The sequence below is a fragment of the Canis aureus genome, chromosome 6 (assembly GCF_053574225.1).
Source record: "Canis aureus isolate CA01 chromosome 6, VMU_Caureus_v.1.0, whole genome shotgun sequence".
Lineage (NCBI taxonomy): Eukaryota > Metazoa > Chordata > Mammalia > Carnivora > Canidae > Canis > Canis aureus.
Window position 1 is genome coordinate 35,780,787 of NC_135616.1, and position 27,554 is coordinate 35,808,340.

At 43.0% G+C, this 27,554-nt stretch overlaps 1 protein-coding gene across 1 annotated transcript in view; it reads right to left on the reverse strand.

Annotated features, from left to right (window-relative positions):
* Positions 1–1,034: 1,034 nt before the first annotated feature.
* EPG5 (ectopic P-granules 5 autophagy tethering factor) overlaps positions 1,035–27,554 on the reverse strand; it is a 103,546-nt gene continuing 77,026 nt past the window's right edge. Inside the window, exons 35-44 of the mRNA XM_077900642.1 lie at positions 26,542–26,645; positions 21,559–21,734; positions 19,198–19,383; positions 18,303–18,512; positions 17,384–17,528; positions 12,020–12,262; positions 10,556–10,772; positions 10,160–10,375; positions 7,696–7,810; positions 1,035–5,459 (exon numbers count right to left, since the gene is read on the reverse strand). Of these exons, the coding sequence (XP_077756768.1) occupies positions 5,277–5,459; positions 7,696–7,810; positions 10,160–10,375; positions 10,556–10,772; positions 12,020–12,262; positions 17,384–17,528; positions 18,303–18,512; positions 19,198–19,383; positions 21,559–21,734; positions 26,542–26,645 (1,795 nt within the window). The 3' untranslated portion in view covers positions 1,035–5,276. The remainder of the gene's footprint in view (positions 5,460–7,695; positions 7,811–10,159; positions 10,376–10,555; positions 10,773–12,019; positions 12,263–17,383; positions 17,529–18,302; positions 18,513–19,197; positions 19,384–21,558; positions 21,735–26,541; positions 26,646–27,554) is intronic.

Sequence of the window (27,554 nt, forward strand, 5' to 3'; positions counted from 1 at the left end):
AAGGGGGAAGAGGGCTGTCTTCAGAAGAGGAGCAGTTTTTGGAGGAAGATCCCAGCTCCTTCATCCTTAGATGAAGACCTTCCCTAATTCTGAGTCGCCCCACAGTGACAGGGGCCACTTCTGGCTGCACTTCTGTGGGTGTGGCCCAGCAAGAAAGCCCACGCATCTCGAGACAGGGAACAGGATTCTTAGAATTCAAGGAGGTGGCACAGCTTGTCTCTGATCTGCTGTCCAGTCCCTAATTCCTGTGGTTCTATCTGCCAAATGCAGACAAGGGTAGAAGAGGTCCTGTCCCGGGGAAATCCCAAATTGATGTTAATACCACAAGTGCAGACCCTCCACCATACTTTGGCCCATTCCAGATGTGTCTTAGAAATGTTAATGAAGGGACACCTGGGTGGCTCAGTAGTGAAGCATCTGCCTTTGGCTCAGGGCATGATCCTGGGGTCCAGGGATCTAGTCCCATAGCGCCTGCCTTCAGCCCAGAGTGTGATCCTGGAGTTCTGGGGATTGAATCCCGCATCAGGCTCCCTGCAGGGAACCTGCTTCTCCCTCTCTGTGTCTCTGCCTCTCTGTGTTTCTTATGAATAAATAAAGCTTTAAAAAAAAAAAAAAAAGAAATGTTAATGAAAAGAATAGTAAGAGCGAGCTCTGAGCTCAGGTTAGGAGGCCCTCTCCTGGCAGCTCAGTCCTCCGAGGTGTCCCATCCCCACCACGAACTCTGGCAGTGGAGCCTTCCAGAAGCTTCTTGTCCTTCCACTTGCTAAGGTCACAACCACATCACAGACTCAGGGCTCTCCTGAACTCTCTGGGATCACCAGGTGGCCGCCTGTCTATGCCAGGTCTTAAACCCCTAAGCATTAAATTCCCTTTGAAACTAGAGGCCTTGGGTGTGGTGTGGTGACAGGTCACAACGATATATAGATTCTACCCATTACCAGCTTTCTAATTTCACATTTGTCTTAGTGAGGTTTCTGGATCAAAAGACCTGCCAACCAACTTGCCAAAAATGAGACATGTCCACCACATGTAAATTAAATTTGATTCTGGTTTATTTGCAGAATTTTGCTTAAACCAATTTTCATTTCTCCCTGTTTCTCATCATTATATAAAAACTCCTCCTTCGCACAAGCATGTAAAATGCTAAACAATAAGAAGCGAATATTGCACATTTAATGACCAAATAAGTTGTGGTTTTTAAAAGCCACACTAGACATGTGGGAAGGAGAGCATTAAACACACTTAGGAAGTACCTGTGACCCCATAAGTGATTTTAAGCCATTGAAAGAAAAATAAATTCTAACCTTCAGTGCTTGGTGAGACATATTACATTTGCACATTAAAAAATAAGAGTTATTATAAACAACATTCATTCCTTAAGTGATCTCATTATCCCAAAAGAGGGTCAGTTATTTTTTCAAGTTATTGTCCTCAGAAATCAGGGACCTATCCAGACTAGAGGAAGCATCAATTCTATAGCTTGTACAGGACACTCGATGGCTCAGTAATGTGTGAGGATCATTGCAGACCAGAACAAGGTCAGGATGAGCGCCTGGCTGTAAGCCAAGAACTTTATCCAGCTCAACCCAGATTCCAATGGAAGATCAGTAGAATACTTTAAAAAAGAAAAAAAAAAAACATGTTTGTTTCCAACATTATACTCTCCATTTTGTTTAAAAGACAACTGAACAGAAGAATATTTAGCAACTACCTCAAAATAAGCCATAAAGTTGGCCCCAAACGAAGAGCAGTTTACACACAAGGGCGCCTTACTGTTACCAGCGCATCACACACACAGGCGGGGAGGCCAGTCTTTGGTGGCAGCTGATGTCGAACCAAGGTCTGTTGTTGGAATTTGCTGCCAAGCGATGTGCCAACCACCGTGGGGGCCGGTGAGAGCCCATGCTGTCACCTGGGGCCTGGGGAGTGAACCTCGCTGCTTGGCCCACACTGCCCTGCCGACCCCCGTGCAGGGGCCAGGTGGAGGGCACCAAAAAGGGGAGTCTGCAGGTGAGTGCCCCCCCCCCAGGTTGTGCCCTCGGAGCCTCCCTGGTCTCGAGCCCGTGGATGCCGCCCTCTCGGAGTAACATGGGCTAACTGGGGCACTCTTTCCCAAAGAGCAGCCCTGTTAGATGTTCAGGGGATGAGGACCAGCAAAAGGCACTGAGCACTCAGCCTGGAGACCAGGGGTGGACGAGTGGGGTTGGAGGTGTGATGAGGGCTGGAAATGGTGGAAGATTTGTCTGAGGAGTGAGAGCAGCCCCTGCCTGGCTGGCCTGCTCCAGCCAAAGCGCAATATAGAGCAGTTCTGGGGGTAGGGGGTGGGAGGGCAGCTGGCCCAGGGCCACCTGGACGTGTCCATGGGGGTGGGACTACAGGTCTGGGGGCGGGGCCGGTGGGGAGAGGAGGCAGAGGGGAGGTGGGAGGGGGTCAGGAGAGGAGGCTGGAAGGGCAGGGCTAGGGATGCCTGCTGAGAGAGGCGGGACCAGATGACCCTGCTGACGTCAAAAGTCAGGATTCTACAGCATTTGCTGCCTGCTCCAGAAGAAATTCATAATCTCAGTATTAAAAACCCAGTAGAAACACTGTGTATCACCTTCATTCAAAGGAAGAAAGGGCATGAACACTCTACTAGCCTGGACAATTGGACACACTGACATTAGCAACTAACTGGGGGAATGGGGTTGGCACTTGATTAAAGTGACATTAGGCTCCTCTGGGGGTTTTCATTTTTTGGACAGGCTTGTTCCGCCTGAGAACAGAGACGCTCAGGCAACACCAGGAAGCAGGTATGACTGAGCCCCAAACAGATCAGGAGGTTCTCTGAGGACCCAGGAGCTGTGGGGACCTGCACATGGGTCCTGGCTCCTCCATCAGGCTGAGCAGACGCACGAGTACAACCTCCAGTCCTCAGCATCCGTGCCTTCCAGCTTCTTCCCAGCTTCCCTTGTCATGGCTGGTGCAGGAGCCAGGAGATGGGGGAAGATGGAATGTGCCTCTCAGACACATCCTCTGGTGCTGCAGAGCCAGGGGGAGACGGGTGCAGAAGCAGGGGAGGTGCTCGTCCTTGGCCAGGTGCCGCCCAGGGGCACACGAGGGGAAGGTCTGTGCGAGCTCAAAGCAGGCAACGGTCTTGGAAACTGGCCCTGTGCACCCCACACTGAGACCACTTGGCAGCAAAGGTACATCACTCCTGGAAGCCAATGGGAGGAGGTCTGTTCTGCCCCAGGAGGCGACAACAGCGCTGCCACCTTTGGAACTATCTTATCACACTGTCTTGAAAGTGCTTTCTTAGCCCAGAGCCACTCTGAGGAGGCTGTATGACAAGCAGAGCTTCCACTGTTGATGCGCACGAAGGAGTTAGAGAGGAAGCGCTCTCATGCACCATCCCTGATGGTCCAGTTCCAGTGGCAGGTGAGATAGAGGATATCAGGCCTAAGAGTCTGCATCCACTTTAACTGCAGTCCCTGACAGGATAGTGTGAGGGCCCTAAAATTCATATTCTTGCCAGCTACAACCAAAGAGTGATTTTATTTATTATAATTTTTACAGACCAAACACATTATAAATATTACAAACCTTTGAAAATTAATAGATTCATCATAATTTTCTTTAAAATGTACATACTGTCACTCAAAATTTTCACATTCTAGGATATCAATAATTTCAGCTTCCTCAGACGCAAAACAACCCTTCCTGTCACAAAACCTCTGTGGCCACACCGGCCACCAAACTGCTCACAGCTTCTACCATTTTCTTACACAGCACAGGGAAGCTGACTGATGTCGACAACGGGGAGAAGCCAAACCCAGGCTAGCTCTGTGACGTGCCCCTCTTGAGATGGCACCTGGTGCCCTCCACAAATGTGGAGGCTGCACAGGGGTGATCGTCATCTGTGAGGCAGAGTGTTCTGTCCAACTAGAGAAGTTCAAAAGGAAGGAAAGCTCCTGTACCCTTCCACACAGGGGAAGCACTCCAAAAGGGTATCTGAAAAGAGACAATCACTCTGTTAACCTACATCCCTACCCCCTGCTAGGAGCTCAGTTCAGATGTTTTTACATAAATATCCTTGGGTTATAAGTAGCCTATGAACAGAAGACATGGTATGCAAGCTGAACAAACAAAATCAATTCTGAGCCAAGGGAATGAGGAAGACAAAAGTCAAGCTGCTCATTCTGCGGGGAAAACAATAAGAGCAAGACGCCGGCAACAGGACAAGGCAAGGCTACAGGTGGGTGTTGGGAAGGAGTGAGCTGTAAACAATAGAAGGCACAGGGCTATGGGGAAAAGCCAATTTTCCACAGACCAGGGCTTCAGCAGGTATGCTGACTTCATCTGAGTTTAGATGTGGGATGAAGAAACAAGCAGGGAACAGAGCATCAAGGTCTCAGACTGTCTCTCTCTCTAGACAGCAAAGCTTTTAGATTTCAAGCCTGCTATCTACCAAGAGTTGCAAACTTTGGTGTCTCCAGGGGCTGGGGGAGCCATGGGAATGAAGGAATGGGCTGGGACAGGCTCAACATGGATTATGTCTATAATGACCCCACCCTCCACCAAGGGATCAAACAAAACACGCCTGTGCACAGTCTGCTCATCACATGCCACCTAGGTTGACACGGGCATCTTCTCCATGAGGACCACAGCTGGATGGGAATGGACTTGTCACCATCTCTGCCATCCACTATAAGCAGGATCAAGTGGCCACTTTTTAGACAATGACTTGCTTTAATTCAACATTCTTACCTCCACTCGGAGGGAAGGGATACTTTTAAGCTGGTGTTATTTCCCCATATTTGAGAAATGCAGAAATTTTCAAAGCTTGTTTTACACCTTGAAGGAACATAAATGGGATTCGAAAGTGAGGGTTCTACATGATTCCCAAAGCAGTTAGATCTGGCACAGTATTCTTGAGATTTAAATAAAACAGGGATGCAAAAGAGCCCCGGGCGGGGTCCTATGAGGTGACTGGGGATCCAGCAGCTGAGAGTGGCTCTGTGCCCAAGTGAGACTTAGTAAGTTTCTTGTTGGGTAAACATAAAAACTAAAAAGGCCCCCGGAAGTTTCTAGAACTAAGAAAGCACACATACACACGCATACACATGTGCGCATGCGTGACAGAATTATTTAGTGCCTCCCAACTTGCATCTCAGTCGGGATGCAACTAACTCATTGGCCAAACTGAGCTCTGCAGTGAGACTGAGCAAAGTTACTTGTGCAACAGCAAAGTTAAATGTAAACATAAACAGCAATAGGGTTTCTTGTGATACTCAGTGTTACTATCGTATGTTGTCCAAATAATGCACTTCTGGATAGAGACAGTTAACAAGAAGAGCCAGGAAGCTTTTTCCATCTTGGAGGCAATGGCCAGGATGCTTTATAAATTGTGCAGCTTGTGATATCTGGTTCTGGTATTCAACATACTGCTTACTTGAGGTCAAGGATTCAAGAGCAGTTAGAGCCTAAAAGACACAAAGACACAAGGGTTAACCACATGGACGCATATGTGATTCCCACAGGTGCAGCACACCTGCCGTTATCTGGTACAACTGTGAGCCTCCGAGAACCTACAGATCTAGGAGGAGGAGTCCCAAAGGCAGGCAGTGATTAACCACAGTGGGACCATTGAGTTGAGCCAGCAACTCAAGCTTCTCTGGCTTCTGCCGCCTTCCACAATCCAGCCGTCCCTCTTCCTGGCCTGTGCTATGTCTCAAGCCTTCCCCATGGACAGCCACTGCTACAAGCAGGCTGGCCTACTGCCTCGTCCTCCTTCACGCCAGTGCAAGCACAGAACCATTCCCACCTGCTGCCTCTCCTCCTAGAGCCCAAACTGGAAATCCCTGGTGCCAGTGGCCTGTGAGATGTTGGATTTGCTGTCGGGTTTGTTCTTAGGTTACAAAAATCATGTTATTAAACTAAACATATTAAACTGTAGGAAATTCAAAAGAAACCAGTATCTGAGAGCTGCTGAGGGTAAACAATAAGGTAGTTCTATCAAGTCAACAAAGTACAAATCAAGTTCCTCCGGCTTTGCCCATTACAATGCTCATTACAATGAAGGTGTTCCCGTGGCCCTCTTTGGGAATAAGGAAAAATATTTTTTAATTCCATAATTTTATACTGTCCTTTCTTCATAGTGGGAGAAGACAAAAAAACTATTTGGAGAAAACAAAATAGGAACAATGGTTCTTGGTGGAGGGAGAGTTTTATTTTCCAGCTATACAGGCTCACCCACCACCAGGGATGGTGAATATGACCATAAAGTCCCCCACACCTTCCCCTCTCGGATACAGTGACCACTACACTAGAGAATACAGATTAAATGGTGGAATTTGCTTGGCTCAGTAAACAAGGAAGATTCTGAGGATGGTAAATTAACCAGCAGCTTAGAAATAAATGGCTGAAGAAGGACGTTTTGGAGTGGAAGCTAAACTGAAGAGATTTGGGTACCAACCTAACTGCTGTGTGAAGAGAGTTCAACCTAAGAACAGGATCAATGGGGACATGTAGGAGTCCTCACTCTAAGGGAATGAAGGCAGAGGTGAGGCCCAGGGGACTTGCTAGCATTGGACTTCTCAAATACACCTGGAAATGCATCACGCTGACTTCACAACTGGCCCTGGGGAGAATTGCCTGCCTACCTATGACAATTCACACATGGCTCCAGATGACATTAGGGACTCAAATAGCAGTTGTCAGGTCAGTCTGTGACATGTATCGGGTATTAGAGAAACCAAGAAGCCTGCAAAGAACCTGCTGACTGGATCACTGGATGTGTGCTCTTAATAACCAAGAGATCACTCTGAATGTGGCTGGCTCAGACTCTGCAAGGCTGCAAGGGAGGGAGAGCTGAGGGTGTGAGCGCCTACCATTCACAGAGAGGACTGTGCAGCACAGAGGGGGAAGCCGGAGCCACCAGCCTGAGCGAGTCTCGGCCCCGCCCTCTCTGCTCCACTTCCTCACTGCACAACCAGGATAGACACACTTTCTATGGTACAAGGGGTTATAAGGATTCAATGAGTTAAAACTTTAACTCATTAATTTCAAGTGAGTTAAAATTTACAACAGTGCCGGCCATGTAGTGAGGACTCAAGAATGCTTGCCATCATTTTACCTGAGACTCTTCTGTATGCACGTGGCGAGCTAGTTTACAGATGCAAATAGTTATGGGGATGGGACCACTGCCATGTGGCCTTTCTCCGTGTTTTTAGAACAAACTATAATTTCTCATAGCTGCCATTCTGTCCATGGTTGGTTATTCCAACAGCAGCCAACAGTGGTTAATGTCCAGACTCATACAACAGGACCCCCTTCCTTGGTTCCAAGTTAGAGCTCAGCCTACCTAATCAGTCTAGGCTGTGGCTCCATTGTCCGTGCCAGCCCCCAACCCCCAGCAGGTGACCAGCCGGTCAGCACACAGTCATGTTCATCAGACTGGCTGGCTTGCCCATGGCCCTGCTTCTTGTACGATGGCACTGACAGTGCTCTAGGCAAGCACCTACAAAGATGGTCCAAAATCCGAGGCAGCCATATGCACTAACCATTTACCAGAACATAGAGCATACTGAAGAGCCACTCCAGTAAGTCATGTCATCGTGTTGTCATCATGTGTAAAGACCACAGCTGCCACCCACCTGCCTCCTGAGCAGGCCTGCTGGAGGACTCCTACCCCATAATGGTAACACTGTTTTTACTGACCTGTTGAGCTTTTGGGGTCAGATGTAATTCCGAGCCAGGCTTCAAACGGATCTGATCCTCCGAAGGAACCTGAACTGAAAGGAAGGCGGCCATGCCTCGAGCCACCACTCGAAACCTTGGGTGTCAGGAAGAGGTCAGAAGTAAGTGACTATTAAAGCAAAGATTTTAAAATAAATACCACAGTTTCTCTTTAAAAACTAGATAAACACATTCCAGACCTAATGTTGCTAGCCTCTGCAAGAAAACTTTTTAGATTTTATTTATTTATTTATTTGAGAGAGAGAGAGCAAGCACAAGCAAGGAGAGAGGCAGAGGGAAAGGGAGAAGCAGACTCCCCACTGAGCAGGGAGCCTGATGTGGGGCTCAATCCCAGGACCCTGGGATCATGACCTAAGTCAAAGGCAGATAGATGCTCAACTGACTGACCCACTTAGGTGCCCCCCTCTGCAGGAAAATCTTAACAGTGATCAAGAAGAAGTGTTCATCTTCTTTCCATTATCACTGCCTGAACAATGTAAGCAAAATTCAGACTCAAGAATAAAAGCATTGCCAACACGTAGAATAATTGGAACTCTCAGACATCACTAGTGAGTATGAGAAATGGCACAGGAAAACAGGTTCTGGCAGTTACTCAGTAACCTAAGCAGAGAGTGACCTTATGACCCATCAATTTTGCTCCTGGGCATATACTCAAAAGAATGGAAAGCAGGTGTTCTAACAGAAATCTGTAAATGAATTTTATAGCGGCACTCTTCACAACAGCCAAAAAGTGTAAACAACCCAAATGCCTATCAACTGATGATTGGATAAACAAAATGTGGGACATCCATACGACGGAATATTACTCAGCCATTAAAAGAAATGAGGTAGATATATGATAAAACATGGATGAGTCTTGAAACTTCATGCAAAGTCACAGAAGCAAGACACACATACTAGATGATTCCATTTATATGAGATGTCCAGAATAGATACAATAAAGTCAGAAAATCAGCTGGTGGCTGCCAGGATGCAGGGGAGAGGGGTTCAGGGGGTACCTATTTCATGAATATGGGATTTCCTGCTGGGGTGGCAGAAACATTCTGGAAGGACACAATGGTGACGGTTGCAACAACATTGTGTATGAACTAACTGCTACTGAATTGTACAGTTTAAAAGGGCTGTCATAATAAACTTAGTGTTATGTGTAGTCTATCACGATTTAAGGGAATCAAAATCACATACTCCTGCTAAATTCTATCACAAAGAAACATGATGTGAACTGGTTTGGACAAAGTGATTCCCAAAGTTGCAGCAAGAGGATGGGCTACTCCACAAGAATGCTGACATCAGAATGGTAAAAGAACTCTCTTCAACACTGATAAGGCTTTGGAAAGAAAACCATTATGCAAATAAGTGAGATAAATTGGGAGGCTAGTGGCAAATTCTTTCATGCTTTGGAATATTTAGCAACAAAAACTTAGACTTGTTTCTCATTACTTATTCTTATCAGTTAATTTTAACTCATCTTGACTTAGAGCTCTAGGAGACGGAGTCCCTCATGGGACCTGGACTGCCCTGACAAAGTATGCAGTGAAACAGCTAAGTGGGTGTTTTAACCGAACCTTGCACATCATCACTGGCTCAAAACCAGAGAGACATCCGGACTGTGGTCAGGTTACAAAGTCAAAATGCAACAAGAGATGCTACTAGGAAAACATTCTTTAAACATGAAAACGACCCAGCAATTGCATTGCTGGGGATTTACCCCAAAGATACAGATGCAATGAAATGCCAGGACACCTGCACCCCGATGTTTATAGCAGCAATGTCCACAATAGCCAAACTGTGGAAGGAGCCTCGGTGTCCATCGAAAGATGAATGGATAAAGAAGATGTGGTTTATGTATACAATGGAATATTACTCAGCCATTAGAAACGACAAATACCCACCATTTGCTTCAACGTGGATAGAACTGGAGGGTATTATGCTGAGTGAAGTAAGTCAATCGGAGAAGGACAAACATTATATGGTCTCATTCATTTGGGGAATATAAATAATAGTGAAAGGGAATAGAAGGGAAGGGAGAAGAAATGGGTAGGAAATATCAGAAAGGGAGACAGAACATGAAGACTCCTAACTCTGGGAAACGAACTAGGGGTGGTGGAAGGGGAGGAGGGCAGGGGGTGGGGGCGAATGGGTGACGGGCACTGAGGGGGGCACTTGAGGGGATGAGCACTGGGTGTTATTCTGTATGTTGGCAAATTGAACACCAATAAAAAATAAATTTATTAAACAAATGAGAAAAAAATAAACATGTTTTTTAAAATATAAAGATGTAATCAGGTGCTGCCTTTTTTTTTTTTTTCTCCTAATCTGGGGGGATCCTAGCCCTAAGTCAAAAAACCTACCAAAGTGTCACAATCCCTGAGGAGGAGCAGATGCCGAGGCCCCCTTAGGAGAGCAGGGGTAGGTGCTTCCTTACCTGTTAGACAGGGGGGACTTCCGGCCCAGCCCAATTGCCCCCAGCAGCCCAGAGCTGAGCCTCTCCTCGGCCAGCAGACTCAGCCTGCTCTGAAGCATGAGCAGAACTCGAATGACAGATTCTATCAAGACTGAGTCACTCTGCTCCGTCTGAATCAGGGACAGCTGCAGGACTTGGTGCCACCACAGGAACAGCTTGGCCTCATCCTGCATGGAGCTGCGGAGGGAGGCCCAAGAGGAAAATAAAATCAGAAGTGGATTCTTTCCGCTCCCATTTAACTGAAAGTCCACATTTGAATTTTATGTAGAGGGGACATTTAGTACTTTAAAAGCTTAGGCTAACAGGTAATAATATGAATACAGTGAGTGCAATAGTATAGCCATAGGGCCAACACACCTTGGATACACCTGTTCCAACCACTTGCTTAAGAGAAGCAGCACTTTCATTTCGTTCCTTAGAGTCTGTTCACTATTTAAACACTGAAGCAAGTAGACATAAAGAGTCAGGTAACTGCTGAGGGACAGGCATTCCTGCAGAAATTCTTCTATGGTGAGCTCAGGCACTTGAAGGGACACCAGAATGGGGCCCCATCCTAAATTCTGATTGAGGGAACCTAAGAAAAGAACACCAAGAAAAGATAGCAAGATAAAAACAGGAATCAAATCATTTAACTGCTGTAATGCATCTTTTAACTTTAGGCTTTAAGTCAAGCCCATGTGGGCCCCGGAGAGCAACCAAGGGACACATGCATGGTGACTCAGACTGGAAACCTAACACACTAACTGCCTATGCCCCTGCTAGCCACTGCAGAGGGACAGAAGTCAGAACTAAGCACTGTGTTCTCGCAGTTAACTCTTCTCATCATTCTATGGTCATTAAAATTGCAGGTAGACACCAGTGGCCTGTCCAATCAACTAATGGTCTTAACTTCATCCAATACCTTTTAAGTATGTTATGAATACTTAAGCTTTTCCAAGGAAAATTCTTATTACTCTATCCAACTGAAGTATTTCCACTTTTCAAAGCTTAGCTAGACTCACACTTCAAAGGAAATCGATTGAAAAAAATTGTTTTGATTTTAGTAACATGAGTGAATTTGAAGCAGGAGTATTATCCTAATTGTTCTCAATTCTTTGGGGGGTGGGGAAATGACCATGGGGAGATGGTGACATGCACAGCACCTTCCATGGGGGGACATGGGGACATGTCATGGGTGGCCAAGAAAGGGCAGGTGTGGGTTATGGTTATCTCCTGGCATTCTTGCTCTAATATACTTCTTTCTCTCCTACTGTATGCACAATGATGTGTTACTGGGTATTAGAGTGGAGTAGTGCAAACCTGAACAATTCTTAACCAGACCATGTTGTTTCCAGAATCAGAGTTTAGGGAATAAGAAAAATATTAAAAAGGGAGGAGTGGGATGAGAATTGACCTCTTTGTAATAGTTCAACAGATGTGACAAAAATCAGTGAAAGACTACATGAAAATTCATTTTAACAAGTGACAAAAATAGAAAAAGAACATAGGGGTCTTATATAAAGATTCTGGTTTATAGCATTTGAAGAGTATGGCTCTTACATGATGTGTCTACCATAAAAGGGCGAGCCTGACCTCTAAATCCACTATGAAATGAATTAGAGGTTCCCTCCCCAGAAACATGGTTGTACTAACAGACATGGGCCATAGGTTCTCATGCTAACCGCAGATCTTTGCAAACAAAATACATACTAAAGTATCAGCTATATTAACAAGGAAATATGAATGGTACAATCACCCATTGGGGAGGGTCTAAAAAGGTACCTCCTTGTGATAAAGCTTCACTCTCCCCTGGAAAGGACCACCCTAAAAGGAGCTTCATACCTTCTTTGAAGTAGGCAGCAATGCAGGCTTCTGTGGTCTCAGCCATGTGGCGGACAGAAGCCAGGCTCTGACAGGCTGCTGTTAAGAGGGGCAGGACCACCAGCCCGTGCACTTTCTGCCCAATCCAGGTCCGCACACTGCCCCGGAGGAACTCTGCTGTCGGAATAGTGGCATTGTTCATCATCATTAGGACTTCCATAAAGAGGCTGCTGAGGGCCATGTGGCGGGTCTGGCTGTCCATGTCTGCAAGGGAACACAGACACACCATAAGAGGCTGCCGGAACAGCCACGGACATGTGAGCAACCTAGGCTGCACTCCAGGCACATCTTAGGACCACACTTGAAGGACCAGAGCGAGTACTCTGGATGGTGCTTGGCTGTTAAGGATCAGATGCTGCACATCAGTACTTTTTAAGGGCACAGTAAGGAACCACCCAGAGATCCCTGGTTACAGCAGGTGGCCGAGTATAGTAATCCTTTCATAAAGACACATATCAAGCTGGTATGGAAGACTAAATTATTTATCAGAACATGCTTACTTAGACTTTAGCTGCCAAAATTTGCTCATTTGGAAAACCAAATACACAGATCTCAGAAGTCACCTGGTAAACTGTTTAGAAAAAAATACCTCCGCTCTCATCGTTGCCAAAGCTGTCGATATTCTGGAGTAATTTATAAGGAAGAGAAATTATTATTACTTAAAACTAAATATAGAAGAGAAAAATCTTTTTAAGCCTTCTTAAAAGAGCTGCTAACTTAGCATCTTTTGTTTTTTTTTTTAAATAAGAAAAGTGGACAGACTGATAATATAAATAAATCTTTCCAAAAAATTGAGAGATGAAAGGGGCACAGCATGCAAGAAAAAGCAAATTCATTGGACAAGAGACCTGCAAATGAGCAGGTTACTGAGGTGGGTTCCTTCCTCTCATCTCAAAATAGAAAATCTCTTTTACCAGGAATTTGTAGAGAAAACTATTCAACAGGCTATAGTTTCTACCAAGTACTTCTAGCTCTCCTTGAGCTAGGTAACATTTTTCAATAGACTAGAAATGGGGCTTTGTCACAACAAGGCTTTGGTAGTCATACGAGTGAGAGCAGGGGAGTCTGGGTCTTACTCGCCACACCATTAAATCAAACTTGCCCACCTGCAAGTTACTAATTTAATGTTACTACAAGACCTACTTATCAAGCATGGACTTCAGAAACCAAAGTTCTAGACGTAAGCTCAACAATATATGTGTGTGAGTATGTATTTTGTCATGTATTCCTGTGGGTACATGCATTCTTCTCTAAGGCCGTAACTCCGAAGTTCAGTTCAAAAGCAACTGTAATTATAATTTGCCTTTTAAGGATGACTCAGTAACAAAAAACTAGTACAGTAAGCCTCCTAATAGATCCCTCCCTATGCATCATCAATACAGTCAACAAATGTTTTCTTAAAAACCAGATCTGATCCTGTCACTCTTCTAATGAAGATCTTTCTAAAATGCCTTCCTCTCCTGTGCTTGGCCAGCTATTATATGACCTTCACAGCCTAAACACATTTGATCAATTCTAGAACCATTTCTCCAGTATCACTTGCTAATTTTTCTTTTTTTCTTTTAACATCAATTGGGTGTTACTGGCTAGAGGGGATGATACTAAAGAGATAGGTGCACTACCTCATTCCATGCTTACCGTGTGCATATGAAACAGTACAATTATTATAACCATTTTGCAAATGAAGTTATACAATTTGTACAAGATCACATGGTTAGCAAGTGGAAAGCCCAGTTAGTCTGGTTCCAGAATCTGCTTTTTAACTACCACATTATATATGCAGTGCGGTAAGTCTAAATGGCAGATGTATTCAAGAAATTCCAATTAATTTTTGGTTCACCAATTCCAACCAACTCAGACAGCAACACTAGCTTTCAATTGCTATGCTTCCCTAAATACTATAGTTGCCTATTTTCAAACAGTATTTAAATAAGCATTAAAACGTTTGTGAGATTCACCCATGTGGTGGCAGATTCTGACTGCTACATTCTATTATGTGGATATACAACAACTCAACCTTCCTACTAAAAACATGGGTTGTTTCTGGTCATGGACTCCCTCAGATACATACCTATAGACACTGTTCACATTTCCCAGGGCACAGGTGCATTTCTTTTGGAATATTTCAAGGATCAGAATTCTGAGTCATAGAATATATAAACTAGTAGATGATGGATGCCCAACTTTTAAAAATGGTTGTATCAATTCCCTCTGATCAGCAGATGAGTTACACTGATCCACATATTCACCAATTTTGTATTGAAACTTTAACTGTATTCATTCTGGTGGATGTATCATCACCTGTCACTATATGCATTTCCCTAATTATTAATATGGTTAGCACCTTTCCATGAATATTAGATATTCTCTTTTGTAGAATATCAACTCAAGGGTCTTGTTCATTTTTTCTACTGGGTTGTGTTTTTCTTCTTTCTTGTATCCAGTGTAATAATTTTTGTCACTCATATTTAATGTAATTACTGATGTAACTGAGTCTAAATCTACTATCTTACAATATACTTTCCATTTATTCCTCCTATTCTACATTCCTTTTTCTCTCTTTTGCTTCTTTTCATTATTTCTTATTCTACTTTTTCTCTTTTGGTCTGGAGGTTAAACACCATTCCAACATTCTTACAGTGGTTGCCTTACAAATTACATGTGCACTCTTGACTTTTCAAAGTCGGCTGTTAACTGGCTCCCAGACAGTGCAGGGGCTCTGTAACATTCTAACTCCTACTACCTCTCCCTGCTGGTGCCACAACCCCAGGAGGCATTACTATTATTATTGTTTTAGACGGTCACATTTCGTGTAGATTTACCTACACATTAATCTGCCACTTTCATTGTTCTTCACACTCACTCTCTTCCAACTTATGTTCTCCAGATTATTATCTCTTTCCTGCTAGAGTTTTTGGTTGTATTTTGCTATTCTTTTATAACTTCTCAAGCTGGATTCTTATTAACCTTCATCTTTTTTAAAATTTTAATATAAGCATTTAAGGCCAAGAAATTAAGCCCCACTTTAGCTGTACTCCACAAGTTTTGAAGCATTCTGGTTTTTTATCCAGTTCCAAATCTTCTAGATTTCTATTATGACTGTTTCTTTGGTCATCAGTTATTTAAAAGTTTGCTTCTTAATCTCCAGTGTATAGTTATATTTTGTTACTGATTCCTAAGTTCACTGCACTGTGGTTAAGAGTTTGTGTGGTCTGTTCCAAACCAGTCCTTTGGAATTGGTTGAGACTGGCTTTAGGCTGAACAAGGGTGAGGTTCCTTACCTGTTCTGTGGTAGACTCACACCATGTGAGTTCTGCATGTACAGGGCACATCCTTTTCCACGTGCACATTACATTCGGCGGGGCCCTTCAGACCTCCTAAAGCCTCACTGATTTTCCTTCAACTTCATCCTTTACTGTGAGATATGTGGCAAAATCTCTTACTGTGAGTGCATCTGACATTTCTCTTCCTAATTTTGTCAGTTTTCACTTTAGGTGTTTGCAGTTGCTACTGTATCATTAAGTACAAATACATTTATCATTCTTCTATCCTCCCGGTGAATTAAACCTTTTATCAATTTCCAAAGACTTTTTTTTTTTCAAAGACTCTACTAACGCTTTTATTTATTTATTTATTTTGTCATGCAACTTCAAGGCAGGAAAGTACCCTAGATAACATCTGGCTCCGTAATGCTTCCTGCCTCACAGTCCTATCTGTCCAATATTAATCTAGCTATGCCAGCTTTCTATTTTAATAATTGCCTAATATGACTGCCTTATCGAAAGCTTTCTGTATCTTATGTTCTATATGTACTTTTCAGAAACAGCTTAAAGCCGGATGTTGTTCACTGTTAATCCGGTCTGACAAACTTTGTCTTTTAAGTTGAATTTGGTATATTTACATTTACTGGTGTATTTAAATTTTACCATCTTATTTTGTTTTTTTTACTTACCTTCTCCAACCTTCTTTTCTTGCCGTCTTTGGACTGAATGTATTTTAGCCATTCCTTTTTATCTCCTTCCACTAACTTGAAAAATTATACATTTTATTTCTATTTCTATTCTTTTAGTGAATTCCTTGGTAATTTCAACATTCCCATTTTATCAAAATGCAAATTTAATCAATTTATTGACCCTCTCCAACAATACTAAAACCTTACCATGCTTTTAACTCAACCTCCTTCCTAACTTTTATATACTCGCTAATTATTCCAATATCTTGTCTTCATGTGTGAGTCTGACTTGCTTGTGCTGCCTCGTTTCCTTGTGTGGTTTATGAATTTTTTTTTTTTTTTTTTTTTTTTTACTATTGGTTCATAGGCCTTGGAATTCTGAGGTCAGAGTTGAAGATGGGTTTCTCTAAAATGGCTCTGTGGGTACTTTCTACCAGGCATCTAATGGGCTGCCAACCCAGAACAACTTGAACTCAGTTCCCAGATTGAGGTATTTTTCTCTGGACCAGTCTAGGTAGTAGGAATTTGTGCCTCAAACACACATGAGGGTCAATTTATACCTACTAATTTTTAAAAGAGGTAGCTCTTTCCCCATCACACAGACATCTGACCCAACACCCGGGTCAAATAGATCACTCTTTGCTTTCCTCTTCCAGGAGCAGGTTTATCTCTGGCTCATCCTTACACAGAGGATGCCATGTCTTGGCATCCTCACCCAATGCATACAAGATCTCCTTTCAGGCCCTCAACTCCAGCAGGCCCTGGGCTTTAATGCCCTCCCCTCCCAGTCTAAGACAGTTCCAGAAAAGCCTTCAACAGGGAAGCCAGCCTCAGCACTACATCTACCTTTACAGGTCACTTAGCTCCTGACTTCTAAGATTTTCCACCACCTCATGATAAGTTTCACCGTTGGTTTCTTAAAAACATTTTGTCCAGCATTCTTAGTTGTTTTCAGCAGAAGCAGTCAGGATACCCAGTCCACCAAACTGCTGAGAACATGAGTTCTCCATATATAGTTTTTTTTTTTACATATCTATAGGTGATTCTGAAGTGCCCTCCCAATGAAAAGCCAAAGCATCTCAGAATGCTGCTCATGGTCCATCTCCAGTTTCTCCTCCTCATTAAATCCAGTTGCCTAGTTTGGCCTTCAGTCCAGCCCTTCTCCCACCAGCCTCGGACACTGTCAACCCCTCAAGTTCTGAGCATTTGTGCCTCCCTGGTGCTGAGATGACAGAGTCCCTGGGAACCAATCCTCTCTCTGAGCACTTCTCTGACCCAGCTGAAAGTGTCCTGCCCACTGCCCTGATCTCACAAGCCTCACATGGCAGAGATTCACCCATTGAATGAAGACATGGCTGCCTGTGACCACTCACCAGGTGGATTAAAGACGATGATATCATCCAAGAGCTTACACATCTCCTTTTCTAGGTCTGCTAAGGTGATTTTTCCATTTTGTTCCAGTGAGCTGAGGAACTGAACCATCTGATGAGTGAAGGCTCGGCATTTTGGAACTGCATCCTGACAAACAATAAAAGGAGCATTAGTGTGAATCCACATGAGCAGCATTAACTGAGCATTCCCAGGAGCATGCCTCTGCTCTAAATGCTTCAGGAGGGTGGAAAGAGAACAGAGCAGGAGGCCACATGAAGACAGATGTGTATCTAAGGGTCCTGTGTCTAGCGATATGCAAATATGTGGTAACACTTATGCCAGAACCCACATTCTCCCAAATTCCAGGACACTTTTCCTTTTTGAGTACATCAATAGCAATAATACCAACACACTAATTACTTGCCTGAAACTTTTCCAAAAATGTTTATGTTCATTACCTAATTCAATTCTCATGACAACACTTTGAGGCAAAGTATTATTTTCAATTCAGATGAGAAAACCAACATCAGAATGGCAGGGAGCTGGGGACTAAAGTTTGTTAGACTTCAAGCTCAGGCTCTTAACTTCCCTGCCACTGTGCTGCCAATGACATCCAATTTCTAAACTGACAGCCAGCGCCCTCCATCCTTTTGATCTCTCGTTAGCGTGTGGTACGACTAGTTAAGTGAAGGTAATTCATTTAATAGAGAAGCGAACTAATTAGAGAAATAATTATAACTCAAATAATTAAATAATTACAACTAAAAAGAAATAATTAAAAATAAGAGATGTGAGAGGCCAAAATATGAGTACACAATGATACACATGCTCTTTTTCAACTGAGCTGTCACAGGGTTTGAGACCATCCACTACTACAATTCTGAAGAACACTCTGCCTTTTAAAGCACCCACTCAACTTACAAGATGTTTCTGACTGTCAGTAGGAATGGAAAGGCCTGCAGACACTCTTAGGAGCTTCATGATTAATTCTGCAGAAGATTCCTTTGCCAGGATGGTGGCTGGCTGGTAATGGCTGCTGAAGTAACTGAGCACACTCTGGTAAGACACAGTATCCACAAGATGCCACGAGAGTGAGCTTGTTTGTCCAAGGAGATTCAGGAGAGGTGAATCCTAAAAATAAAACACATATTCCTTTCGTTTCAGAGTTATCAGTTTCCCAGAAATAGGTGTCTCTAGTCTATGGAATGACCATTAGGACGGTCTAGGATAAGAACAGAACACTTAAGATGTCAAGTAAGTATCTACTCAAGGGTGGGATGCTTGGGTGGTTCAGTGGTTGAGCGTCTGCCTTTGGCTTGGGGTGTGATCCTGGAGTCCTGGGATCAAGTTCCACATCAGGGTCCCTGCAGGGAGCCTGCTGCTCCTCTCTCTGCCTATGTCTCTGCCTCTCTCTGTGTCTCTCATGAATAAATAAATAAAATCTTAAAAAAAAAATCTACTCAAGGAAGAAGTACTAGTTAAAGTAATAACCAAGGTCTTGGCAAAAACATATTAACTCTAAAATCTGTAAGTATTTCAAGGAACTCTCAGATTTGTTGGTAGAACTAGCAATTCAGGAGATGTAAAATAAAATTGACCTGTATAATCTAATTCAGTGTGCTTCCCTTCATAACCCAGAATTAGATTATCAATGATCCCAGAAAATCAGGCATCTAGTTGAAGGCATATCCGATATGCCAAGGAGATATTCATACTGACAGGGGCGTTAGGGAAACAAGTGGAAAGCTACAACCTCATAGGGAATGAGGACCTAGGAAGTCTTGCCAAGCCTTCATCACAGGCTCTCCAAACTTACTGCTTGGTCTACCAGCTGATCTTCCTTTGCCAATAAAATCATCATGAAAAGGAGGCAGACAATCATGTTCCGTGTCTCTGGGCGGGGACTGGGGCTCCAGGCATCAGAGAGCACACTAACCCAGTTGACTTCGCACAGGACAGACCCCAAAAATAAGAAGCAGCTCTTGGGGCTTCCTCGTTCCACCTAAACGGAAATAAAACCAATGTTTTCCTTTAAACTGTCAGTGTTCTTGAAAATGTGTATAAATCAACACATACTAAACTGAATTTTAAAAAATAATTTTCCCAGATAATAAAAATCATCTGCAAACCCCTCCCCCTGAAGAGTTAGACTTAACATTTGTAATATTTTTTTTTTCCATGCTTAGTAAATGCATACATTTTTCAGCTTGTTTAGAGTTCATTATTTATTCCACTAATTCTTAACAGGAGAGGAATGAATGACCTTCCCGATCTCTGACCAGAGGGTCAAATCCCTGCCCCAATTAGTCACCAACGCTCAGGGGAATCTATCACAGTCCTCAGATGTACTAGGACAGAACAAAGGTTGAGATCTACTAGTCAGTAGTTCCTAAAGCTGATCGTGCATGAGAACCACCTGGAGGACTCACTAAAATGACAGATTACGCAACCCCATCCCCAGAATTTTATATTTCCTACAACTAGGGTGAGAGCAGGAATTTGGATTTCTAACAAGCTCCCAGGTGGTGTAGACACTGTTGGTCCTAGGACCGTACTTTGAGACCCAGTATATTATTGTATATAATTTTTATACTGCCTTTTCGGTATAATATTATGTTATAAAAGTGTCTCCACATCATTAGGCTTTGTGATTTTTAATGACTGCATAATGTTTAATTAAATCATATTTAAAATATATTAGGAATTGGTGGGGGTAAATGTATTTTATAGTATATGATCAATGTCAGAGTCATCTCTTATTACCCATTTCAACAGTCTGTTTAAAATAAAACATGGCTAGCTATAAATTTTTCTGTTTAAAATGAAGATTAAAATTCATTTATAAAACCACATTCAATGGAATCTGGTGATGATTCATGCCCTTCCGTGACTACCATCATTATATTTTGTTAACTGCTTATTCTTTTCTCTTTTAGAAAATGATTCCTCATCCTCCTTTATGACCTGTTTTCTATTCTCACTCCAAATCCCTCAAAACACATCCCTTCTTACTCCGGCAGGACATACAGAACTGAAAGGCTTCCAGCTTCTGGCCAGATCAAGGTCACCTATGATTGATTAAATTCCCAGAGGCACCAAGTCTACAGCAACCCTTACAGCCATGCTACCATTTGATCTGTCACACAGCTGAGGCTGCCTGCTTACTTAAAGCTATCTCACGGTTGTTTAAATAAACATCCTCTTCATGTTCACAGTGGTGATAAATATCTACTCAGGATCTATCTCATATACTAAACCTAGCTATAAAATCATTCCTAAGCTTCTATTTCCAAAACAGCTGTCCTCGGCTCTCCCCGGAGCTTAGCTACAGAAACAAAGCAGCCCTGGGTGCTCTCCACAGACAGCACAAATGGGACACAGTATACTTCACAGACTGCCAGAAACCACCGTCAGCCTGCAGTAACTAAAGCACTCACGGCATCTCCATCATCAGTGGAATGTCAAGTTAAGAGTAAACACAAAAGAACTAGTGACTCTGAATAAACTGGAGAAACTACAAAAAGCTGAGACAAGAGTAAAATGGGTTTTTAAAAATGAAAACTTAAGAACCACAGACATGTCAGGCTGCTCTGTAAGTCACGCTACAGGGCCTGTTTTCTGTGACTAGTGCTTCTACTGCTAAGACTCGCATAAGTATTAGCCTTTTGTCCAAGTTATTTCCGGTCTTTATGTGATTATGATGCATCATTGGTTGTTACGATGCACTTCTATCTCCCACAACATTATTCCCTTATGTAACTGCTTAGAGAAACTAATGGCTTGAGTACCAATTACATTTGCTTTAATAGAACATTTAACAGCATGTGAGCCTGATGCTTCTGTCCTAGAAAAATATGTAGACCCAGAGTCACCAAGACTGAGCCTGACGACGTCAGTTACGTACTCATACAGCAATATTACTAAAGCCTAGGGGGTGACAGCCATATTACAGACAAAATCTTTCTCTGGGTTTAAAAACAGTCCTACAAATGTCTTCTAGTAACCTTCTACCACAGTAAAAGGATTTCCATGAAATGTTGCTTCACATGAGCACCATTCGGACAACACAGAAGGCCGGCACAGTCCACTCTGGCACACACTGCAATCATGCCTAAGAAGCACAGTGAACAGGCTGTTCCCTAGGAGCCAGGCTGTGCCATGGAGGGTGATAGCTCACCTTGAAGAAGGCCTCCATGAGCATCTGGTCAGGGTACAGGTCCCTCCATGGGAGCTTCCGGTAGGCATTATGGAACGCGTACAGAATGAACTCTGGCATTCTGGGTGCTGTACATGCTTCACAATAATGCATCAGGTGTAACCTGAGGGCTCCTTCATCACCTGGCAACAGCTTATCTAAAATTCAAACAGAAAACACAGCTGAAGACCATTTGGGTTATCTTTAAAAACCAACACACACATACAAAAAACTTGTACTAAAAGTCTAAATAAAGACTCAATAATTCCTGAATTTCAAAGATTTTCATGTGCCAGGAAAAAAAAAAAAAAAACTGATGACAAAATAATAGCAAAGACTGTAATTACTTACTTGTGAAACTGGAGTGAGTAGCTGGTATGTGGGAGATAGCAGGGGTGATTAGTTTTTCTTTAAAGCTTCCAACTGCATGGCTTTCTAACTCACATAAACTTGCCCAACCCCAAGCACTTCTAGGCATCCCTTTAGTCTGTTGCCCTCAGCAAATACTCAGTCACTGGCATGTATGACTTACTCATTTAGTGCCTTGGAGGAATCTAGTATCGCTCCAAAGGAAATGTTGCACATGACTAAAACTCAGCCCTTGGTGTAGTAAAACTAGACTATTAACTGACACTCAGCTAAGTTATTCTAAAACAGCACTCCTCTGAGACACAGATCACTCAGTATTACCATCACAAGTATCAACTGTCTTGCCCTCAAGACAAATAGCAACAGAAGGGGCACTGAGTCTAAAACAAAACTTTTCAGACGTTCTGATTCTATGCAAAGGGATGAATGTAGTCAAAGAAGAGGGAGCCACCCCAACAAGAACAGAAACTTGATGGTATTTCTTAGTAGCGGCTTTTGAAAAATGACCAATGAGCATCAACTCATGGTGCCAAACAATTTATCGTTTCCAACATCCCTGTGCCCTTGATTCAGAGTCCTTACTTTATTCTACAGCATGAAATATCAACATGTTTTTAACCTTCTAAGACAAGTTAAGGGTAGCATATATTTAAATATGAATAAAAGATAGTTTTGTTTAAATAAAGATGGATTAGTAGGTAGATGTCTAAAAGGTAATTGCCTGGGACAAGACCGAGTTTCTACTTCCAGCCCAGATACACGTAAGTTCTGTGAGCTCAGAGAAATTCATTTTGCTTTCTGAGTCTTCACTTTCTCATGAATAAAAGGAGAGAGCTGGATGAGAAGACCTCACTAAAAGGTTACAATAAAATACTTCTTTCTAGGCAGCCCCAGTGGCGCAGCGGTTTAGCGCCGCCTGCAGCCCGGGGCGTGATCCTGGAGACTCTGGATCGAGTCCCACGTCAGGCTCTCTGTATGATGCCTGCTTCTCCCTGTGCCTGTGTCTCTGCCTCTCTCTCTCTCTCTCTCTCTCTATGAATAAATAAATAAAATCTTAAAAAAAAAAAACAAAAAAAACTTCTTCCTGCTTTGCATAGTTCTGTTTCTTCTTGAACTCAGCTATCAATTCCTGATGTTAGCTGTGAAGCAGCCCGTTCCCAAGCTACTTTCTTATTTATATACACAGGCAAGAGCCTAAGAGAGTGCTTGTCCTTATATTAAGAAACTAAACATACAGGGACGCCTGGGTGGCTCATTGGTTAAATGTCCAACTCTTAATGTCCAGCTCAGATGTTTAATCTTAGGGTGGTGAACTCAAGCCCCATGTTGGGCTCTATGCTGGGCATGGAGCTTGCTTTAAAAAAAAAAAAAAAACCCATAGTGTACGTGTGCTTGTGTGTGTATGTGTAGTGCCTATTTGACTATAATTAGATACTTGAGTATTTTTGATGATAAGAGGCAACTAGAAGTTTGTCTTTCCAAAAAAAAGTGAGTACTATTAGGATTTCATGTACTCATTAAACAAATACTTATCAAAGAGACACTGAGATTATGGCACTGCCTAAGTCTCATGCGGGATAAAAGGAATAATGTTTCTGTACCTAGAGTTTACATCTTACAGTTTGGCCAAAAAAATTTTTTTAAAGAGATCAGGCATTTTTGCAAAAAGTCAACCAAAAATACCAGATGACAGGGCGTCTGGGTGGCTCAGTCAGCTGGATGACCAGCTCTTGATTTCGGCTCAGGTTTTGATCTCAGGATGGTAAGATTGAGCCCTAAGTCAGGCTCCGTACAGGGTGTGGAGCCTGCTTGAAATTCTTTCTCTCCTTCTGCCTCCCTGCCCTGCCTAACCTCTGCAGACTTTCTCTCTATCTCTTAAGAAAATATGAATACTGAATAAGGTACATCTAGACAATGGAATATTGCTCAGTGCTAAAAGGAATAGCTATCAAGCCATGAAAAGACTTGAAGGAACTTAAATGCATATTAAAGATGCCAATATGAAAAGCTACATAATATATGATTCTAACTATGTGGCATTCTAGGAAAACTAAAACCATGAAGACAAGAAAAAAAAATCAGTGGTCACCAACAATTAGTGGGGAGAGAAAGGTGGGGAGACAGAACACAGAGGATCCCTAGGGCCATGAAACTACTCATAGAATACTGTACCGGTGGACGTGTGTCATTACACATTTGTCCAAATCCACAGAATGTACAACACCAAGAGTGAACGGTCATGTGAACTATGAGTTTTGGGTGATAATAATGTGTCACTGTAGGTTCATCAGCTGTAACAAGCACACCACTCTTGTGGAGGATGTTGATAGCAGGGGAGGTTATCTGTGTGGGAGGAGTGGGGGAGTAATACTCTGTGTACTTTTTTGCTCAATTTTGTTGTAAACCTAAGTCTGTTCAATACACACACAAACCCAGGTTTGTTTGTTTTTTTTTTAAGAGCTGAATGACATGTTGTTAAATTGATGCCTAAGTGCCTCACAGACACATGGTAGCCACAGAGGCGCACTAGTCAAAACAGAACATGCCCAGCAGGCCACGGCACCTTTAGGACCCACTGCAGGGTCTGAGTGCAGTCAACAACTGACCACAGAGCTGGCCACTTCTGCCCAACGTGGAAACCACTGACGCGGAATCTTTGCCTGGCACTTGCTGCTGAGCTGGCCACCCCCTTTCTTGGCTGTACCACAGGCAGAGGCACTGCTCTTCCTTCCCACTCGCCTCTCACAGATAGGTGTTACACCTACACGGGAGTCAAGTGTTCCTCATCCACTCTCACTCCTCTCCCTCTTATCTTCTCCCTCTCCCTCTGCCTGCAGCTCCCCCTGCTTGTGCGCTCTGTTAAAAAAACTAAAAAATAAAAGTTTAGAAATAAGAATATGATAGGATATAGATACTATTTCAGGAAAATTAATCCAGCCAATAAGCAGGAACAGAAACTGGAGATGGGAAAAACAAGAGGTGACTGTAAGAAACTAGGGTGGGTGGGGTAGGGGAATGGAACCAATGTCCTTATAAAATTCCCAATATAAAACATTTAGATACGCTAGATAAAATAACACATATCCAAAAATGCATAGCTAGGTAGCTCAGTGGAGGGAAGCAGGGACCAGAAGCAAAGAGAGACGAGGAAACCCGGTACTGAACAGACATTGAAGCCTCAGCTGCCTGTGGACTGTCTGCTTCTGCAGGGTTTTAACAGCATGAGGAGTCTCTTGTTTTTTTTTTTTTAAACTTTTTATTTATTTATGATAGTCACAGAGAGAGAGAGAGAGAGAGAGAGGCAGAGACACAGGCAGAGGGAGGAGCAGGCTCCATGCACCGGGAGCCCGATGTGGGATTCGATCCCGGGTCTCCAGGATCGCGCCCTGGGCCAAAGACAGGCGCTAAACCGCTGCGCCACCTAGGGATCCCGCATGAGGAGTCTCTTAAGGACTGTGCCCTCACTGAGAGAGCAGTTCAGAGAAAGAAAGGGACTTTCTCTGCCTTCATTTTGACTCGGAGTCGAGGAAGGGAACAAGTTGATTGTGCTCACTGAGGCCCGCCTGCAAGGGAGTCTGGGGTCGGCCCACTTACAGCACAAGTGTGAGCAAGCCAAGGATTACACGACCTTGGTTAGCAAAAATGCAGATCTACTCTGGAGGACAAACCCTCATTCTGCTCTTTGCAGAATTCCCACAGAGAAAATCTCTCTAAATACGGGCTCACAATACAAAATTTAAAAACACACAAGGAAACAAGCTCCTGAGTATAAGAATCTGAAGGAACATCTAACTGTAGCATAAGCAAGCCATCCCCAATAGTAACTCCAGGTCATTATTACTGCATACAGATCATAAAGGAAATTATATTTAAACATTTCAAAGAAATAAAAATTAGAATTTTAAACAAAAGAAAATGCTCTCAAGAGGAAGGTATGAGGGGATCCCTGGGTGGCGCAGCGGTTTGGCGCCTGCCTTTGGCCCAGGGCGCGGTCCTGGAGACCCGGGATCGAATCCCACGTCGGGCTCCCGGTGCATGGAGCCTGCTTCTCCCTCTGCCTGTGTCTCTGCCTCTCTCTCTCTCTCTCACTGTGTGCCTATCATAAATAAATAAAAGTTTAAAAAAAAAAAAAAAAAAAAAGAGGAAGGTATGAGAAACAAACAAACATGACTTCTAGAAATTGAAATTAAAAATTCATAGCTTTTTTTTTTTAAAGCCGAATAGACACAGCTGGAAAGACTGAGTAAACTGGAAGAAGGTCCTCAATAATTCACCCAAAATGAAGCACAGAAAGAAAATATGAAAAAGAAGTTAGAGTCACGGTAGAGAGAATGAGCTTCAACATGAGGGAAAGAGAATATTGAAGAGAATGGCTGCATATTTTCCATGGCTAATGCAGCTCAGAGCTACCTTACAAACAGTTAGAGGTTAACAAACTTCATACTAACCAGCAGTGCCAGTGACCTTCTTTGGTCAAAGATGACTACCTCCCAACTAAAATAAAATTAAAGTAGGAACAGCAGAGGCAAAAGAATAACTGAATGATTGAGGGAAAAAGTGGTACCTAACCAGAGACATGACATAACATCTTCCTACCTTTAAAACTCTCGTGCAAGGAGTCAATACAGTTGGTGAACAGCTGCACAATGCTTAAGGCCACCATAGCATCACTCTCCAGCCAGGGGTAATGCCGTTGGCTGCTTTAAACAAAAGAAGCACACTTAGAAAGGAAAGCACCAGGATTAAATCACTCTAGGTCCCAGAGTCTAGGGACTGCCTAAATCCTACAGAACACTGTACGGTGTAGCCGCAGGACACACTCAGACCACTTTCACAGCTGTAAATACCTGGAGGTGAACTGTAGTTCATGATATCAACCACACAATTTTATTTACTTTCTTCTACATCTTTATTCCAATGCAATTAAGTTTCAGAAGTGTGTTATTTACATAGATTAACACCTTTTTATATCCAATTTACACCCTTATGTATCTTGGTTACATTTCAAATGCCTTAGATACATGCCACTAAGTGACTTCAACAGTTTTTTCTACCTAAAACATGGAAAAAAGAAAAAAAAAATCCATGTAACAGAAAGATGGCCAAAAATGGACAGGAAATAACCATAGAATAAAACTTTTTATATGATCATTTTAGTTTCTGAGTTGGGTCCAGAAAATTCAATATAAAAATAAATCCCATTAACTCTCCCTGGAAATCAATGGTACAGTCTGGATTATTGCCAGCAGTCTCAGAGTCAACACAGAATCCTGAAGCTTGCAGATGAAGGATAGTCCTTTAGCAAAAGCAAAGATCCAAAACCTTTTCTACTTTCCTTGACGACCTCGTGGAGCAGCATGAGTTAATACAGAGTCTTGAGAGGGAAGTCAGAAGCCCTAAGCTCTGTTCCCAGTTCTGGCCCTCACTGGTGGTGGAATGGAACAAGCCATTCATGTTTTCTGAGTCTTGGGAACAGATTAATATTGTGAAAACACCTTAAATACTGTAATATCTAGCACTGGTATAATTTTAACAAACTCCTGATAAGTTTACCTAGCTTTGTTTGTATTCTTTTAGGGGGAAAAAGACTCAGAAGGCAACCCCCCAGC